Source organism: Capra hircus, chromosome 13 (genome assembly GCF_001704415.2).
Source record: "Capra hircus breed San Clemente chromosome 13, ASM170441v1, whole genome shotgun sequence".
Taxonomy (NCBI): domain Eukaryota; kingdom Metazoa; phylum Chordata; class Mammalia; order Artiodactyla; family Bovidae; genus Capra; species Capra hircus.
The window spans coordinates 67,270,788-67,291,464 of record NC_030820.1 but is presented as its reverse complement, the minus strand read 5'-3'; the positions used below and the strand labels follow the sequence as shown (position 1 = coordinate 67,291,464).

Here is a 20,677-nt window from a genome sequence, read left to right as displayed (position 1 = left end):
AAACCTAAAAAAAGAGAACTACTTCCACTGCTGGATATATATCCAAAGAAAATGAAAACACTAATTCAAAAAGATACAGGCACGCCAATGTTCATAGCAGCATCATTTACAATTGCCAAGATATGGAAGCAACCTGAGTGTCTGTCAACAGATGACTGGATAAAGGTGTAGTATATACAGACAAGGGAATACTACTCAGCCATATAAAAGGATGACGTAATGGCATTTGCAGCAACATACGTGGACCAAGAGGGCCTTATGTTTCATGAAAGAAGACAAAGACAAATACTCTATGTTATCGCTTATATGTGAATTTAAAAAATAAATGAATGTATGTAACAAAACAGAAACAGACTCACTAACCGAGAGAGGGAAGGGGGAGGGGAAAGATGGGGGTAGAGGACTGAGAGACACAAACTACTATGTATAAAACAAATAAGCAAAGTATGTTGTACAGCACAAGAAAATATAGCCATTATCTTGTAATAATTTTTAATGGAGTATAATCGATAAAAAATATTGAATCACTGTGTCATATACCTGAAACTAGTATATTATAAAGCAACTATATGTCACTGAAATAAACCAATAATCAATTTTAGAAGTTTTATTTTAAAAAAAGAGAAAGGGGGATGAGACAGAGGGTGGGACTCAGGAACGGGGTGGGAGAAGTCCAACGATCACATCTGGGCTACCAGGTCAGGCCTGAGGGGCAGTGAGGGAACTTGGTACTGCTGAGCCCTACCTGAAAAGCTGAAGATTCTGAGACCCTGAGCGCTCACAATCACATGGACCCCAAGCCTAGAACAGGATGGGCCCAGCCATGGGCAAGGTTGAGGGGGGCTTCCAAGGCCATGTTCTAGTTCTCAGTTTAGAGGCTGCAGAAGCAGACTTCCCCAATACTGAGCTGTATCATGCTATGAAGGCCTATGAAGAAAGATCAAGAAGGTTTCACTGACATTTGAATTGAAACAGTGAGTGAAGCTAATGAGGCAGATAGAGAGAGAGAAGATTCCATCATTCTCTATCTCTAATGTCTAGTAAAGTATGTGGCACAGAGGATGTGTATGTTGACAGGATGGATAGGTGAACCAATGGATGGATGGGTGGACCAATGAATGGATGGGCGGACCAATGGATGGATGGGTGAACCAATGGATGGATGGGTGAACCAATGGATGGATGGGTGGACCAATGGATGGATGAGTGGACCAATGGATGGATGGGTGGACCAATGGATGGATGGGTGGACCAATGGATGGATGGGTGAACCAATGGATGGATGGGTGAACTGATGGATAGATGGGTGGACCAATGGGTGGATGGGTGGACCAATGGATGGATGAGTGGACCAATGGATGGATGGGTGGACCAATGGATGGATGGGTGGACCAATGGATGGATGAGTGGACCAATGGATGGATGGGTGGACCAATGGATGGATGGGTGGACCAATGGATGGATGGGTGAACCAATGGATGGATGGGTGAACTGATGGATAGATGGGTGGACCAATGGGTGGATGGGAGGACCAATGGATGGATGTGTGAACCAAAGATGGATGGGTAAACCACGGGATGGGTCCCTGGGGTGTCTGGGCTCTGAAGTCAGGGAACCAGAAGAGAGGCTGTTGCAGCAACATCAGGGACAGACAATGAAACAAGGCACTGAGGTGGGAGAGGGTACACTGAGGCAGGAGAATGAACAGTGCAAAGCAAGATGGCCTGGATGAGTGGATGAATGTGGCACTCATCTTGAAGCAGGAGACACCATGGGAGGAGGTGGAAATAATGAACTCAGAATGGACACCTGCAGCGTGAGGTAAAGGAGAAGCTTGGAGACAAAGAGGTGAACGGCAGAGCCAAGCCTCCCCAACCCACAGCTCTCAACTCCCAGCCCCAGCTTCTCAAAGCAGCTGATCCCTGCTCTGCTAACTCCACATTCCAGAGGGAACCCTGTCCCCAAAAGGGAGAGGAAGTCCAAGGCTACAGACAGGCCCCCGCTGTGTAGACTTGACCTCCCCGTTCAGCTCCAGCCGGTCTGAGTTCTGGTCCTAACCCCCCAGCCCAATATAGCCTGGCCCCTCTCCTCACCAGTGTGGCCCCCTGGGCATCTACCCAGTCAAGGTCCTGGCCAGCTGCGATCATACAGTGAATGTCCGAAATCATCTGCTGCTCAGGAGCTGCCCGCATCTCGTTGATTTTCTCCTGGGTGATGCCTGCAGTGGGTGAGGGGTTGGGGGAGGGACTGAGTCAGCACCAGGCAGAGAACCCATGGGGGAGGGGAGGGAGGGCAGAGGTGGGGAGGTATGACTCCTCTTTCCTAGGGTCTGCCAGTCAAGGGAGTAAACAGATGTGCTCAGAGATCATTTCTCCCAGGCCCAGTGAAAACGAACACCACATATTGGGCCACGAACAAGAGCCTGGAACCCAGTTGGCACTGTATTAATATCAATGACTGTTACATACACAGCTCTTTTACCTGGCAGTCCCGACCACCCACCTACCCACCTCCAGCTGCTCAAATTCCTGGCTCCGTCTCATCCTTTAGGTCCAGCCTGGATCACCTCCTCAGCTGGCCTCCCCTGCCCACTCTATCTGACCAGGTCTCTGTTCATTTCTTCCACTTCATCCACAGCTGTGTTTGCAGCACCAGGCATGCTCAGTGAATCTCTATTAGAGCCACGACTGAATTACTGAATATATCACTTCTGAATGGAGAGCTGAATAAATCGAGGTGGAGGGACTCAGAAACACATTTTCAAGCCTGAATCTCTAGCTAAAATTTAAGTGTTACTGGCAGCTACTAAGGAGAGAGTGATTTGCTCTGAAAAAAAGGTCAATGAGAGCAAACATTCTTGGATAAAACTCAGGGGAGGTCTGTAAACTTGAAGGGAGAAAAAGAATGATCTATTTTCACTAATTTTTTATTTGTTTAAATTTTATTTGTTAGTTTCTTTTTGGCTGTGCTGTGTCTTTGTTGCTAGGTGCGGGCTTTCTCTAGGTGTGGCGAGTGGGATCTACTCTCTAGTTTTGGTGTCTAAACTTCTCAATGTGATGACTTCTTGTGTTGGGGAGCAGGGGCTCTGGTGCACACAGGCTTTAGTTGTTCAGAGGCATGTGGAATCCTCCTGGACCAGGGGTCAAATCCACGTCCTCTGCCTGCCAATGCATACTTAGATTCTTATACACTGGACCACCAGAAGTCTTACTTTCACTAACTTTTCAATGAGATATAGCATTTCCTTCTAGTCTAAATTCATAGTAGAATTTGCAGTGCCCATGACTTTGTCACCAACAGAAACTATAGGTATTTTCACACCATGTTATCTTATTGTTTCGTGAATCAATGAAGTTTCTATATTATACATTTTAAAGTGTTTGAGGAGCCCTACTCTAAAAGCAGTGGTTTCCTTTATAATCCTACGGCTTTGATAAATGCATTTAAAAATACAGAAGGGGTGGGTCCATAGATTCACCAGACAGGCACAAAAATTATTAGGAAGTTCTACAGAAAGTGGACAGGGAAAGCTCCAGGGCCAGGGAATGGGCAGGCCAAAAGGGAGGTTCCTGCGGCCATCTGGGCAGAAACACAAGGGCAGAGATGAGGGGAGGACCTCAGACTGCAGTCCAGGGTCTGGATTTGAGATATATTTCTAAAGAGGAGGCCTTTCAGGAGCATGTACTGGGGTGGCGGGGGCGGGCTGCATTTGTTTCCTCTCTGAAGCTCATTTGTGAGCTGAGAACAGCCCACATCTTGTTTATCCGGGGTCCCTGGCAGCCCAAGTGGTGCCTGGCACAGAGCAGGCAGCCGTGAATGTTCTTGACTTTGTATTTTCCCAAATGGGAATATATCTTTATTGTGGATGTTTTGAATTGAACTGTCACAGCTGCTGAAGAGACGGGGCCAGCTGAGGCTGCCCATGCATGTGGGTGACACAGAAGACAGCCACGCCCCTCCTTGTGCACAGCTCGTTTTCCAGGCTTGTTCTGTGTTCACATCTTGTCCGTCACGTGGGTAACAACCTTCATGGGGTCCCGTCCCAGGTCCTGAGCACTAAGCGATGGGCATGCCTCTAGGTAACTTGTTCATCTGCACTGATCTGAGAGATGCTCACCACAGCCCCACACCCAGCCCACTGCACAGCCGGCGGCCCTGCCCTTACCCTGGTACGCCATGCACGTCTCGATGACATCCAGGGTGGGCTCATCCTCACAGAGGTCATAGGGCATGTTCCCATCGGAGTTGACAGCGAGCAAGTCGGCTCCACTGCAGAGAGAGGACCAGGGTGAGGGCCAGGAACATGCAGAGGGTTGGTCTGACTGCCTCTACTGTCCAGCCTCTCAACCCACACCCCGCTGTGCATCCCAACACCCACAACCCAGCCACGGTGCAGCCCAGCAAGGACTGCATCTCCAGGATCTCAGGAGAGCTGTGCCACTTTCCCCAGCTTCCTCCTCTGTTGAACCAGCAGGTGGGCACTTGAGGATAGATGTCAAATAAGAAAAGACAAAATTAATGGTGGTAGCACCACTTCCCAAGCATTTGCTAAGAGCCAGGCTTGATCTAAGCCCTTTACATCATCTGATATAATCCTCATAATAGTTTTCTTGGTTCAGTATTATTGGCCCCATATCACTCAAGGGAAAACAAGATTCAGACAGGGTCAGTTACTTGTCTGAGGTCACACAGCCAGGATGTGAGAGGTTCAAGATGGAAACCAGGCTTTTTCATGGGCCAGCTCTTTTTACTTTTCCCTGTCCTATTTCAATATTAGACCAAGTGCAGAAACACCCAAGGATACCCCCAATTCCTCCTCTAAGTCCCTTCTCCAAAGGCAAACCAGGATGGGGCAGGAGAGAGCCTTGGGACCCCATGGGAGAATTCCCCTTTGGGGCCAGTGGCTCCCAAATGCGTGGTCCTGGGCTGTCCTGTGGCAGAATCACTCAGACGCCACTGAAATAAAATGCAGCTTCCTGGGCTTCACTCTAGACCTCCTGAAACAGAGTCTCTCAAGAGGATGGGGCAGGGTTGAGGATTACACATTTTAAACCCATGATTCTGGTACAGATTGGCGCTAGGGATTGGTACCATGTTGGTATCCTCTCCCTTTTCCTCTCGCATCACCTCTGATTGGATGGTGGCCATCTGATGCCCCTGCAGACTTAGCCACACCCAGGTGTTCATCAGAGGTGTGGGCACGGGCCACCTGCCAGTCCTCTGGCCTAACAGCCCTCCCCTGGGACCTCTCCTAGCTCCTGTGTGCTCTTGGGTAAGTTAATCCATCTCTCTAAGCCAGGAAAGCATCTCTATCACCCAAGCAGCCACCCGATGGGCCCTGGCTGCTCTGCTGAGACCTCTGCCAAAGGCCACTTGCCCTTGGCCACTATACCTGAATCCCTGTGCTCAGATGCTGGGTCCTAGGACTCCAGCCACCATTGATCTCGCTTTGTCTCGGTTCTGGGACTGAAATCGCCTAATTTCCTGCTGAGTTGCTCAGGACTTTTGCGTCCCTGAGTGTTCAGTGCCCAGCACAGGGCGTGGCCCAGCTCAAATGCCCATCAATCATTAGATGAACTCAATGAAATACACTTGAAATTCAAGGTTGCCTCTTCTCTGTGTTTGCAGAGCCTGAGCAGACTGGAAAGAAGTTCAGGGTGGGGGGAGACCGTTTAGAACTCTACAGAGGGAAATGGCCTTATCCCTGGGAAGACATTGCTATGTGGTGTCCCCCAAAGTAGGTTCTGCCCCAGAGAAAAGCATGTGGATGGGATTTGAGGGGGCAGAGCCAAGGAAATACGCCTGCTTTTTCGTAGCAAGAAAAACGGCAACAACACATAAGTATGGAGATGAATACAGACTCGTGGGGACAGAGAAAAAGAGATGAAAGGAAAGAGAGTCATACCCTAATACAAAGCCAAAGACACTACAAAAAAACTGCAGACCAATATCCCTTATGAACAGTGATGCACAACTCCTCAAGAAAATACTAGCAAACCAAATTCAGCAGCATAGTAGAAGGATTATATGCCATGACCAAACGGGATTTATTCCTGGATGCATAGATGGTAAATTGTGTTGTGGATTTTATGAGCATCATATCGGGAGAAAGGAAGAGAACGAAAAGAGAGAGAATGTGAATTAAGAGAGACACAGGGGGAAAGACAAAGTGAGATCAAGGAGGAAAGAAGAGACAGAGAGGGAAAACAGGAGAGAAAGACACAGGGATGGAAAGGGAATGTGGGGAGAAAAGGGACAGGCACCAAAGAGACAGGAAAAAAGAGAGAGATGGAAGTCCCCCGCCCCGACACCAAAACCAAGAACCCGGAAAAACACCAAAGGCACACTCATGGCTGATTCATGTCAGTGTATGGTAAAAACCACTACAATATTGTAAAGCAATTAGCCTCCAATTAAAACAAATAAATAAACCAAAGGCGGAGGGAAGGCTGCTCCTGGGGGAGAGAGGGGCACGTACTACTGAACGAGGATCTTCACCAGGTTAATGTGGCCGCAGGTGGCCGCGGCATGAAGAGGCGTCCACAGCTCGTTGTCCTTGGCGTTCACGTTGGCACCGTGGGAAAGGAGCAACTTGACAATTTCCTCAAAGTTGTCGATGCAGCACTGCAAGGTGGACACAGGCAGGGTCAGCTCCGGGCAGGTCACGACAAGGGCACACCCAGTTCCCGAGAAGGACAACAGACCCAAGCTGCCTGAGTTTGAATCCAGCTCCATTATGTGCATGCTGTGTGTTCATGGGCAAGCCACGTAACCTTTCTGAGTTAATAATGTACAAGATAAAAATGTAAAATAATATAAAGAATAAAGTCAACTATAAGATGCTTCACAAATGTTGGTGGAATGGGATGAAATTTCGAATGAGGCTTTAAAACCTTTACTTTTTAATTTTGGAAGGCTTTCTTCAAACAAAACTGTAAGGCGAACTCTAAGTTAGATAGCCAATAAATTCAAGCAGGGCGGCTCAGGCTGAAGCTGGGGTGTGTGGGGGTGGGGGTGTTGAGAAGGTCCCTCTTCCCATCAGTGGCCTCCCTAGATTATAGTTTGAAACCTCTGACTTAGGAATTTCTGACCCAGAAGCTAGTTCTTGGGGAAGTCCCAAGTAACGAAGCCTCCTCGCAAAAACCCAGCTCCACCCAAGGGCTCTAGTGGGTCTTGACAGAGTCCCTGCGAGGAGAGAGCCATGTCATGCCCTCCCACATGTAGGTCAGCCCCAATGAGAAGGCAGCTCTCAGAGAGATACTGGGCTCCAAAAGCCACTGGAGCCCCCAAACTCCAGCGAGGGAGAGTGAAAGATTCCAAGGGGACAGAGGGAGCTCAAGCTGGGGCCATGAGCAGAGAGAGGTGAGGACAGAGGAGGCAGAAGACAGGGAGCCACTTTGCAGGCTGCAGGAAGGATCTCAGATGACCTCCAGAGAAACCAGCAGGGCACAGAGCAGCGGACCTGTGGCTCAGAACTGCCCATCCAGGGACAGCTTTGCCCTCAGTGCACGGGAGACGCTGCAGTTATACTCAGAGAAGCAGCACAATTCAAACTTGTTTTTTTAAAAAATCCCTCCTCCAGCTGCATGTGGAGAACAGACTTCGATCACAAGCTTCTGGAGGGAGAAGTGGGAGAGTGAGGAACTATGTCAAAATCACCCCATTTAAGAGATGATGGCAGCCTGACCTACAGAAGTGATCGCAGGCACGGGGAGAAGTGACTGGATGCTAGCAGAAAGAGCGGGGGCACCTGCGGGAGCCCAGGGCCTCAGGGGGGTGCGGGGATGGAGCGGCACCACGGCCCCCACCCCCATTCCCTGCAGAACCAGGGGTCAGAGGGACGTCCTCGGTGGTCCAAAGATTAAGACTCCAAGCACCCAGTGCAGGGGACCTGGGTTCTTTCCCTGGTCAGGGAACTAGATCCCGCATGCCACAACTAAAAGATCCCGCATTTCACAAGTAAGACCTGGTGCAGCCAAATGCATACTTACATACATGCCAAATATATACATCCATACATACCACACACATACACACCAAATACATGCATACATACCAAGCACACATATACGAACCAAGCACTCATATATGTACCAAGTACACATATACATACCAAACACACATACATACCAAATACATGCGTACATACCCAACAAATACATGCATACATACATACATACCAAATACATACATATATATTTTTAAAAGAAAAAAAGAATCAGGGGTCAGCCCTGGACATATGGGACATATAGGAAATGAGCAGAGATGGTGCCAGGTTCTCTTTATGCACCATCTGACCTGAGGTTGGCTGGGTCTGGGGGCATCTCTCCGGACACGAGAGTCAAGGGTGACCCAGTGGAGCAGGGCACTGCCTCAGGTGGGCGAGAGAAACGTGCAGTGGCATGGTACCGCCAGCAGAGGGCGCCAAAAGCACCAGAGTGAGGCAGCCTGGAAAGGCGAGGGGCCCCCGGCAGGCGGTCCCTGGCAGATGAGTTTGGGATGGCCTGGTCCATAGGAGGAGCCAGGAGCAGCCCAGACTGTGGGGTGAGGGGACCGGAGGGCCAGAGATCCAACCACGAGGGGCTGCAGAAATAAGACAGGTGGGGTGGTGGACAGGTGGAGTGATTACGCACATAGAATTGCAGTCGTGTGAGAAAGATGCCCAGGGGCTGGGCCAGTCTGCAGCTGGGAAATGATTTGAGCACGGGCTGGGTTGGGACCTGGGTGCAGTGGGGGCTGGGTTGGGACTGGTGCAGTGGGGGCTGGTATGTGGTGGAGAGGGGCAGCGTCTTCGCCCACATTCCCCAAGGTGGGCCATGGCACCTGGCACCGGATGACTCCTCCCGCCCCCTCACTTCCCACGTTCAGTCCATCACCGGCTGTGGATTACATCTGATTGCTGTCCCCATCCCCATTGCCCTGGCCAAGCTTCATCATCTCTCTCCCTGTCACTCCCCTTTCACACGCCTTCAGCCAGAGAGAGCTTCCTTGTTAACCCAGCCATGCTGCCCTCAGTTTACAAAACCTCTGAAGGCTCCCTGTCGCCAAGAGCAGAAAATCCATAGGAAGCTCTTGTTCCTTCGTTGACCTGGAGCAGTAGTGATGATGACAATGACAACAATAACAACAGCCCCAGAACAGCAGTAATAGTAACAGGTCACATTGCCAATAATAGGAGTTAACGCTTTTTGAGGAGTTACTAGGGCCATGCACTTTGCTAACTTTTAGCCATGCACTGCCTCAGTGAATCCTCAGAAAAACATTTCCAGGGCTCCGCAGCCATGTAGGGCTAGAAGCTATGGTGCTGGACAGTGTCAATACGCAGAACATGTCATCCTCATAAAGGCTGTACTGGATGGTGCTGCCCTGAACCTCAGTTTCCTGAGCTGTAAAATGGGGATAATAGTATTTCAAAGAGTTCTTGTGATGATCAACCCACGCTTCACATATGTGACGTTGTTTTGTTAAGAAGTGAACATATGACAGATTTTCATAATAATGAATGAAAATCATTCAATCGTGTCTGACTCTGTGACCCCATGGACTGCAGTCCACCAGGTTCCCCTGTCCATGGAATTCTCTGGGCAAGAATAATGGAGTGGGCTGCCATTTCCTTCTCCAGGTGATCTTCCCAATCCAGGGATTGAACCTGGGTCTCCCGCATTGCGGGCAGATTCTTTACCATCTGAGCCACCAGGGAAGTCCCTCCATAATAATAATATCCAATATTTATCCAGTGTCAGATGATGCTTATAGGGTTTTATGTATATTTATTTAATCTTCACAACAGTCCAGTGACATGGGTACTGGTTATGCCTCTTTTACAGATGAGGAAAATGAGGCACAGAGAGACCTTGCCCAAGGTCACACAGCGAGACTCTGTGGATGCATGAAGCCCTATGAGACAGGAAAAGACGCCAAGAGGACACACAGGGAGCTCCCAAGCCAATGGCTGAGGGTGGGGACTTGCCCCTGGGGCTTATGGGTAGGGCAGTGGCTACCCTTCCCGCCCTCAGAGGGCGATGGAGAGGGTCTCACCAGCCCAGGCTTCCAGAGCCTGGCCAGGCTGCCTTCAAGTCCACCTGCTCTGACACTTGGGCCAGAGCGCAGGGAGGTTCAGCCTGTTCACTCATTAACTCAGCAGGCACATATTGAGCACCTACTGTATGCCGACATGGTGGGGGACAAAGTGAATACACCAATGAGAAAGAGACATGATGAGCTCTGCCCTTGTGCAGTACAGAGTCTTGGGTAACCAGAGACCAACGTTAAATGGTCCCACTAATGGCTGGAAAGCTTCCCTGATAGCTCAGTTGGTGAAGAATCTGCCTGCAGTGCAAGAGACCCCGATTCGATTCCTGGGTCAAGAAGATCTACTGGAAAAGGGATAGGCTATCCACTCCAGCATTCTTGGGCTTCACTTGTGGCTCAGCTGGTAGAGAATCTGCCCGCAATGCAGGAGACCTGAGTTTGATCCCTGGGTTGGGAAGATCCCCTGGAGAAGGGAACGGCTATCTACTCCAGGATTCTGGCCTGGAGAATTAAGAGTCGGACACGACTGAAAGACTTCCACTTTCACTGGCTGGAATGACAGAGGTGCTCAGAGGATATAACCGCACAGCTCTCAGACTCTAGCTGTGCATACACCTAAACACTGGGTGAGACGCAATGGGGAGCAGAGAGTGTGTGCAAGGAACCAAAAAGTCAAGCAGCTGAAGGCCTGGCAGTCAGCATGGCCGGCTCGGCAGGGGCACTGGGGTGCTCCTTACCCCTAGTGTTATGCGAAGACACGGGAGTGCTCTGAGTAACATCAGCAGATGTTGGGTCTGAGCATCCCTGTGGCCACAGCACGGAGGATGGATCAGGGCAGGATGCCTGAATGCTGGGGCCCAGGGAAGGGGCTGCTGCAGCGTGAGGTGATGAGAAATGTCAGCCAGAGCAGCCCCTCCCCAGCCAAGCGGGGGTCTGGGCCCATCTCACTGCCCTAAAGAGGCTGTGTGTTATGACAGCACATGGTTCCTGACCAGAGTCCAAAGCAGTGTGACCTTAGGCCGGTCCCATAACCTCCCTGTCAATCACTGCTGTCACCAGGGTGGACGGATGCCTTGGTGGGTGTGAACAAATGTGCTTCATACACTGTCAAGCTCCGAACAAACTTGCTTTGTGTGTCAAACACTTTGCCAGGCAGCGAGGATGCAGCGGACAAAGGCTCCCTGTCCCCGGAGGCAGTGTGTGTGCCACGCACGTGGGCACGGGGCTCTGTGGGCGTGTCTGTAACAGACACACTCGTCTCCCGGGCAGACAAGAGCCTTTCAGAAGTGGCAGCTGCGGCTCCCCTCCCCCTCCTCCCTGAGGGTCCTGGGCAGGAAAAAGCAGGGAGATGGGGCATGTGTCTAGGTGGGGAGCAGGGAGTCAGGGGTCCCAGTGGGTCCTTACCTGGTGCAGGGCAGTGAGTCCATCTTCATTGCACAAATCAGGGCTGACCTTATTCTTCAGGAAGTAGCGCACTGCAACAGAGGGGAAAGAGGTGACTGTCTTGTCACACATTCCATGAGCAGGGGTGCGGGGGACCCAGGTAAGACCCACTGTCCTCCAGGTCCTGGCACCACCAGTCTTATTTACTCCTTACAAACCTCCTGCCTCTGTCCTCCCCGACCCATTCAAACCCTAGTTCGCATCTTGGACCCAAGTGCAAAGGGAAAGATGCAGGGGTCAGCACACACATTCGGGCACAACTTCTGCACATTCAAGTCTACCCACTCAGAGACTTGGACCACAGCACAGGGAGGCATCAGTGAGTTCATTCATTAAGGCGGTATGCACATATTGAGCACCTACTGTATGCCATTGTGGGGAAGAGTGGTGAGATACACCAAGGAGCAGGAGGTGTGGATTCTGCCTTCGTGCGGCTCAGTTTGGGAAACGGAAGACCGACATCCAATGAGCAAATCCAGCAGCCCTGCAAGACCCTTCACAGACTTCCACGCTTTAGGTTACCCATCTCTGGTCAGTCTCCAGCCAGGCCACCCCCACAGGGTGAGGTGTCCCTGAGGCCAGTGGGATGAAGCCCATGGTTTCCCTTCTGGCCCATCTTACCCTTCCCTGTTCACATGGCTCCAGGGCCAAATGTAGAGCCTGCGCAAGCCTTGTCCCTAGACCCAGCTTCCCAAGGGTAGACCACGCAGCAAGAAAGTGCACCTCTAGGCTGAAGGGGAGACCACAGTGTGGCTGTTTGCAGAGCCAATGGAGAAACTTGGCTACACAAGCTGGCTTGTGTGTGGGAGGCCCTCATGATGCTGAGAAAGCCAGGGACAGAGGCCAGGGTCCTGCAAGCGCGGGAGCAGGCCGGCCCTGGCCCCTCAGAGCCCCTCCCACGCCTACCTAGTCTGAAAGTGTGAGTATCTCAGTTGTGTCCGACTCTTTGCAACCCCATGGTCAGAGAAGCCTGGCGGGATATGGTCCATGGACCCTATGGACCTTATGAACCCTATGGACCGTAGCCCGCCAGGCTCCTCTGTCCATGGGATTCTCCAGGCAGGAATACTGGAGTGGGTAGCCATTCTCTTCTCCGGGGGTGGGGGGTGGGGGTCTTCCCGACCCAGGGATCTGGTCTCCCTTATTTCAGGCAGATACTTTTATCATCTGAGACACCACCTTGTCTGGCTCCCTCAAAACACTAGCCGAAGTGCGCGCCCCCTAATGCCCATGGGGGGCGGTGTCTCCACGCCACCACCCACACGCTGGGCCAGGGCCACTGTGGTTTCCTAGCCGATTTGCCTCTGCTATGAGGGGACAAACTCGAGTGAACTGTGAAGGGTAGAGGGCAGGCCATCCATTCTGCACGCTGAATATCCGCTGGGCAAACCCAGAGGAGGCAGGGGAGGGAGATGAGGTCTCTGGAAACTCAATGGGATGGGGGCTGTCTTCATTAGGCTCAGATCCAGGAACCACAGGCCCAGCAGCACCCTCAGCCTGAGTGTGACCAGTCCCCACTGCGAGGGGGAGGCTGAAGTTTCCACCCAACTTCCTGGCAAGAGGTGACATCTCCCACAGACTTGCCCAAGATGATTTCATCACTACTAGGGGTCAGGGGGACAAGGGGCTTATATATGGTTTACACTCAGGTCCTCTGAAGCTGCCGTGTCCACTACGGAACCACTGGCCACAGCGAGTTCTTGGGGTTTTTCAAATGTTAACTTGTAAAAATTCAAAATTCACTTCCATCAGTCATTCTGGCCACATTTTAAGGACTCAACAACTACAAAGCAAAACTGTTAGTTGCTCAGTCATGTCCAACTCTTTTGCGACCCCAGGCTCCTCTGTCCGTGGAATTCTCCAGGCAAGAGTACTGGAGGGTTGCCATTTCCTACTCCAGGGGATCTTCTTGACCTAAGGATCGAACCCAGGTCTCCCGCATTGCAGGCAGATTCTTTACTGTCTGAGCCACCAGGGAAGCCCCCAACAACTACAGGTGGCTACCATATTAGAAAGTGCACAAATAGAACATTTCCCATCTTCACAGAAAGTTCTATTGGACATCGCTGCTTTGGGGCATTACACATGGAAATTAACTGCATCACCAACTGCTCAGACCCTTCTGTGGCTCCCTACGGCTCTGGAAACAAGTGCAAAACCCTGACGATGGTGTAGAAGGTCTGCGTGATGTCTGCCCTGACTGCAGGCCTCCATGTCGCACGTTACAGCGGGACCGTTCATTCACACTGTGGCCTGTGAGAACTCCTCTTAGGGCAGAGGAGTTTGCTCAGTTGTACAGTACTCCCAACCTACCCGCCTCTCCAGTCTTTTTCTTAAATTTCAAACACCTTTCACCATGGTCTTTTGTCAGCTACAGAGTCACCAAATCTCCTTTGATCTCTGAGCTTTTGCACTGCCTGTTTCCATTACCTAGACAACTCAGTCATCCATGCCTGCATGCATCCATCCATCTAGCCTCACTCATTCATCCACCCATCCACCATCCATCACCCACCTGCATCCATGCATCCATCCAGCCACCCACCCACCCACCCATCCACCCACCCACCAGCATCCATTCATCCACCTATCCACCATCTATCCACCCACCCTCATCCATTCATCCATCCAGTCATCCACCTACCCACCAATCATCCATCCACCCACAGCCATGCATTCCATCTCTAACACACACACACATACATACACACACACACACCTGTCTCACTCCTCATCCTTTACATCTCAGCTAAAACTTCCCAGATGAAGGTACTCCCCCATTCTGCACACCCACAGCATCTACATATCTCATATATATAGCCTTATCACAACCATAATTACATAACTATTTGGGTAATCATGGCGGGCTTTGGGTCTGTCTGCTGTGACCTGGCACTCACTGCTGAGGTCTGGCACACAGTTAATCCTCAACAACCCTTCCAGGACCCTGACTTACTTGGTGGCCTCCTAGCTCAGTCCAAGGACACAGCCTATCCATCTCTCAGCACAGCAGACCACCCCGTAGGGCTGACCCGGATGGCTCATATCTGGAGTATTCAGCGCGGCCCATGGGGACTTCCTACCAGGATGGACGGTACTGGTCTCAGCCTCAAGGCCATGTTGAGAACACTATGGCAAAGCCACTGATCACTGTGGCCCAGCCTGTCCACAAGGGGTGTCCTGGGCCTGACAGCTGGCCTTTGGAAGAGAAGTGACCACAGTGCCCCTGTGCATCACGGAAGGTTCTGGAAGGTTCTGCTCCCATTAGGCCAGGGTTCAAATCCTTTGGGGGTGACTGGTGAACTAGGCTTCCGGTCTGGGAGACACTCTCTGAGGCAGAAATTAAGCGTCAGCTGCCAAAAGCAGTCTTTGTGTGCAGTAATTATTGGGGTGTTCTCTGTGCGATGTGCGAACCTAAGACATATAATTACTCCAATGTCGGGCAGTTATTTTCAGCCCAAGAGGTGGGACAAGTCATCTCCGTCTCTAAGGAGCCGTCGACAGTCATGACCCAAGGCCCCCCTCTGTTGGTTCTCTTATACTTTAGCTGGGAGCCTGGTTCTGGACACAACCCACTGGAGCAAAGACTCCACCATCCAGGACCTGGCCAGGCTTTCCTGCCTCTGGGGTTCAACAATAAAATGATTCTTCTGGACTTCCCTGGTGGTCCAATGGTTAGGAATCTGCCTGCCAATGCAGGGGATGTGGTTTGATTCCCTGGTCCGGGAAAATTCCACTGCCACAGGGCAACTAAGCTCATGTGCCACCACTACCGAGTCCACAACTCTAGAGCCCGTGCTCTGCAACGAGAAGCCACCGCAGTGAGAAGCCCGCACACTGCAACTAGACAGAAGCCCCTGCTCACCGCAACCAGAGAAAGCCCTCTCGCAGCAATGAAGACCCAGTGCAACCAAAAATAAATTAAAAAATTTTAATGTTAAAAAATGATTCCTCTATCAACACTGTCTTTTAACTGAGCCCCTCCTATGCATCCGGGTCGAAGCAGAACTGCTTTGTTTCATGGGTTCATGTCTAATCATTCCTCCTATGGAGAAAAGGAGACAGAGGGTCAGGGAAGTACAGCTCACCGCCTCACAAGACTGAGTAGAGGAAATCAGACTCTCTGATTTCTACGCCCAGACTCTTGACCACAAGACTGCTCTTTTCTGCCCCCGGGGCCAGGCGTGGCGACCAGCAGTGCTGGAGTATTCAGAGCTGGGCTAAAGGCTGGTGTGGGGAGGAGGGGGATGGGAGCGTGGCCACAGTGACCTCTGCTCTGTAAGCAACAGAGGCCCTTGAGTCCCAGGCCAAGCCTCTTCTTGCAGACAGAGGGGCTCAGAGATCTACAGCCAGGACAGCAGAAATACCGCAGTCCCCATGGGGCATAGAGAGACATCTCAAGGGACAAGTTAAACACAAAGTCACTTCCTCTCACTCCCTACTTAAAACTCTCTCCTGGCTCCACATCGCTCTTAGACTAGAGTTCAGGGCTTCCCTGGAGGCTCCGTGGTAAAGAATCTGTCTGCCAATGCAGGAGACGCAGTTTCAATTCCTGGTCCAGGAAGACCCCACACGCCATGGAGCAACTGAGCCATGCACCACAACTGCTGGGCCTGTGCTCCAGAGCCCAGGAACTGCAACTACCGGGCCCAGACACCACCGCTACTGAAGCCGGTGCACCCTAGAGCTCGTGCTCCACAACAAGAGAAGCCACAGCGACGAGAAGCCCACACACCGAAAACTAGACGGTAGGCCCTGCTCACCACAACGCAGCAACAAAGGCCCAGCACAGTCTAAATAAACAAAATCATACAGAAGAGAATCGCATTCAGAATTCTTCCTCGGCCTTCACTGGGTCAGCAAACTACAGCCCATAGGCTGTATCTGGCAGGCAGCCTGCTCCGATAAATGGAAATTTCTTGGAACACATCTGCACTCATTCATTTGCATATTGCCTGTGACTGCTTTTACCCTACAACACCACAGTTGATCAGTTACAGCAGAGACGTATGGTCTGGACAACCTAAAACATTTACTTTTACTATCAGGCTTTTTACAGAAAAGACTTGCTGACCCTGGTCTTCACAGTCCTGCATGGTGTGGACTTGCCTACAGGGCTACCATCTTGCTATTTTCATCAGAGTCTATGGGAATGGCTTGCTCTGAAGTTGTGCAGTGCACAGCCTGCTCAACTGGACCTAGCCATCCTATATCCCTAGCTCTCGAGGCTCTTGCTCTCTGAGCACCTTGCACAATAGAGGTAGCTGGCTTAGGCGGATCTGAGGGGTTGGTCGGGGCTCAGAAAGAACAAAGGCAAGAAGGGCACGTGCTCCTCTCCAGCTGGGCACACCCACCACTTCTCCTGGTCGCCCATCCCTCCCCACCGTCTGCTCCTTGCCTCCACAGCCCCAACAAACACCAGGCTTGCCCATCAGTTTGTCCACATGACCCAAGAGTCCCCATGCATTTACTCAGCTGTGACTTTAGGCAAGTTATTCCTCTTCTCTGGGCATCAGTGTTCTCATCTGTAAAATGGGGAGCACAACAGCATCTCCTTTGTGGGGATGCCACGAGGGTTAAGTAAGAACCCCTGAGAGCTACTACTATCATTTATATTAAAAACAACAACAACAACAACCACTGAGCTCCTGCTTGGTCCTACTCTGTGCTGGGTGCTGGAAATGTAACCGTGAATATCTTGCATTTCTCAAGAGCCCCTGACCTGGTCTTAAAAGACAAGGACCATCTCTCTCCAGGGGGCTCTGAGCATCTGCTGGTTCAAGGACCACAAGTAAGGCCACAGCCAATGTCCCCACCACCCCCCACCCCAAATAGGTAAGACCCCACTAAGATGGTAAAGAGATGGCTCTCGCCCTCCCCTCCTGTATTCCCGTGCCTGGCACCAACCCCATCACTCCGCCCACACCTCCCTGGCAATCTGGCTGGAATCTGGGCCAAGCAGGGCCATCTGCTCCCCTCTGTCTCCAGCTGTAGCGAGCAAGGCTGAACCGGCCCATCTCGGCAGGAAGCTGGTGGCGGCTGCCTTTGTAGGGAGAAATCACTGCTGACAAGCTTGTGTTTTCTTTGCCACCTGACCCACTCTGCCCCATCGAGCAGACTGCCTGACCTCGGGCTGGTCCGTGACATGCAACCACAGCTGTGGCTCCTGTCTTGGGCTGTGGGGGACAGCAAGGCAAGAGGTATCTGCCCACTGGATGGATGGACCTTGGACAATCTACATCTGCCGGGGGTGCCCTGGGGCTGAGCTGCTGCCGCCTGGCCACATGACTTCCACAATCATGTTCGCGGGACACCCACTCACCAGGCCCTCCTCCCTTTCCATCTCGCTTCCTTTCCTGCCCAGCACCCAGCAACGAAGCCTCATCCTCCCACTGCCTCCTAGGCGCTGCGTGATCTAGTTTCTGCCCCTTTCCACCCCCACTTTATCCCACCCGCACCTCCTCCCTGAATCCCTCACCAATTCAGTCACACTGGCTTCTTCCATTTCTTAAAGCAAGACAAAAAGTGAGCTCCTCAAGGCCTTTACACAGAGCTTTCTGCACCTGGAACCCTCTTTCTTCCCTGACTTGACCCAGCAAACTCCTCTTCATCCTTCTGATTCCAGCTGAAATGTCACCTCCTCCAAGAGGCCTTCTGAGATCACCCCAATCTCAGTCACGTTGCCTGAGTTATTCTCTCCCATAGTATCCTGGACATTTGCATTTCTGCTTTGCAGTAGTACCTACTGCAACCGATACTTACAGGGTCATTAGTGAGCATATATTAATTATATAGTTATATGTTTAGTCTTTTTAGACTCCATGAGGGCAGGGATCCCCCACTGACTGGTGTCCCCAGTGTCCAGAATGGAGCCTGGCTCAGAGCAGGGGCTCAAGAAATATCCATTGTAGTGAGAACACCTGAAGTCTACTGTCTTAGTAAATGTCTAGTACTGAGTACAGCATCGTTATTAGCTATGATCACCATGCTGCCCACTGGAGCTCTAATGCAGTCATCCTACATGATGGCAACCGTCTGCAACATCTCCCAAAAAACGTAACCTATACGAGGAGACTGGAGAAGGAAATGGCCATCCCCTCCAGTATTCTTGCCGGGAGAACTCCACAGACAGAGGAGCCTGGCAGGCTGCAGTCCTTGGGGTTGCAAGAGTTGGACATGACTTGGCGACTCAAGAGAGCGAGAGACCGAGGAGATGGATGTGTTACTTAGCTTAGCTGTACTAACCGTTTCTCTCTCTATATATAAAGGTAGATAGATAAACGGCATGTTGTACACCGTAAATATGTACAATTTTTATTAAAATTTTAAACAATCTATCATGTGAAGGAGCAAAGGTAGGAAGGAATGAGAGGAGAGTGGACAGCTCTGGGGGTCCACGGAGCTCCTTGTTACAGCTCCTCATTCCAGGGGCCATGGGACTGTGGGGCATGGTCTCCCGCTGGGGATATACACATAGTCCCACAGACACAACACAAAGAGTGTGACTTAAGGACTGAAAAACAACAAGCATGGATTTTGCACAGACATGCAACAGCAGACACCCCTCCTTGAGCCTCCAGTGGCGGTGCAGCCAGACCTGGCAGTTGACCAGCAGCCCACTCCCAGCCCAGGTACCAGACACCCATCATGACCCTTCTGCCCCGATCTCAGTCCTCACTCTTAGTCTACCCTACACATTTGGTGTTCTTTCTATAATTCAGCATTGACTGTGTTACAGGCACTATCTTAGGTACTTTATGTCTATCAAATTCGTTAGTCCTCCATTTACATCTATCAACTCCATAAATCCACTTATGACGACCAATGACCTGCTATTATCAATTAACTGCCTGCCATTATCACCCCAGTTTACAGGTGGGAAAACCTAGGCTTAGGCTTGAGCTCGTGAAAATGACTTGCCCAAGGGCACGTGTCTAGGAATGGCAGAGCTGAGATTTTAACTCCCAGGTTCTGACTGTCTCCAAAGGCTGCTTAACCATTTTCCTAAAATCGTGCCAAACAAGGACCTGGGGAAGGGAAGGTGGGCAGCCAAGAGATGTGTCAGGTGGATGCAGATGTGAGCATGAAGAGAGCCACAGAGATGACAGAAAGCTGGAAGAAAGGCCAAGACTGTTACCAACAGTTCAGCATTCAGTACATGATAATACAGAGGATGGTCATTAACCGTCATCCCCGAACCTTCTCTTTAGAGCAGTTTGCAGGTGAGGACTGTGGGGCAGGAGGTTGACACTTAGCCCGAGGTCCCATGGCAGAGGACTGGGGACTTCGGGGCGGACCCTGGGCACCACCACCTCCTCTGTTGGTCTTCCTCCTGCATCTCCTCCATTCCTGGCAGACTCTACCTCTCCCTGATGCCTTCTCCACCCTACCCCTCCCTCGATGCGCCCCACCCCAAGCATCCTCAGGGCCCGCCTCCAGCTGCTGCACCCCACCCACTAGGCTGCACTACCTCCATGGAAAATCATGCCCCTACTGGTCACACTTCCTTTCCTTCCTCACGTCCCAGGTCTGCTTTGCTCAGTCTCATGGGATCCAGCACCAGCAGTCTGGTCAAACCAGATCCTTGGGCCCCCTTCCCCCCTCTGCAGCACTGACCCCCCCACCCCAGGGTTCTGGCAGGGCTGCAGGGGGCCCAGCGTGCTGCTCTGACCCTGCCTGAAGGGCCAGCATTCTCAGGAAGCAGTCTCTTTCCTCTCTTCCCCAGTTGTTCCACTGAGCAACTTCAACCTTTCCGCCCACCACTGCTCCTCTTCGGAGCAGAAAGAGCCAGAAATAGCTGCTTCCAGGGGAGCCCAGCCGCCTTGGGCCGGGGGTGGAGTCAAGTCTAATGGTGGCTTCTGCAGGGGCTGGTGCCTCCCATCCCAGGGGCAGGAAGTTCACCCCAGGATCCTGGGCCATGACTCAGCCAAGGTGAAGGATGGGCAAGGAAGACCTGGGTTTCCCTCAAAGTCACAGTCCCAGGCCCAGGCCCCAGGAGCCAGCCCTTGTTCTTCCCTGGGAAGCCCCGCTCCAGGGCCCAAGTGAGTAGAGGAGGAGGCCGGACAATAACCAGTGTTGGTGAGGATGTGAGGACGTGGAACCCTCGTACACTGCTGGCAGGAATGTAAAACGGGGCACTGCTGTGGGAAAACTGGCAGTTTCTCCAAATATAAATATAGGTTTACCATATAACCCAGCGATT

At 51.5% G+C, this 20,677-nt stretch overlaps 1 protein-coding gene across 2 annotated transcripts in view; it reads right to left on the bottom strand.

Annotated features, from left to right (window-relative positions):
- Positions 1-20,677, bottom strand: part of PPP1R16B (protein phosphatase 1 regulatory subunit 16B) — a 109,306-nt gene that overhangs the window by 11,710 nt on the left and 76,919 nt on the right. For both annotated transcript variants that reach the window (XM_018057861.1, XM_018057862.1), the window contains exons 3-6: positions 11,437-11,507; positions 6,479-6,624; positions 4,166-4,269; positions 2,094-2,218 (exon numbers count right to left, since the gene is read on the bottom strand). In XM_018057861.1, coding sequence (XP_017913350.1) covers positions 2,094-2,218; positions 4,166-4,269; positions 6,479-6,624; positions 11,437-11,507 — 446 coding nt within the window. The remainder of the gene's footprint in view (positions 1-2,093; positions 2,219-4,165; positions 4,270-6,478; positions 6,625-11,436; positions 11,508-20,677) is intronic.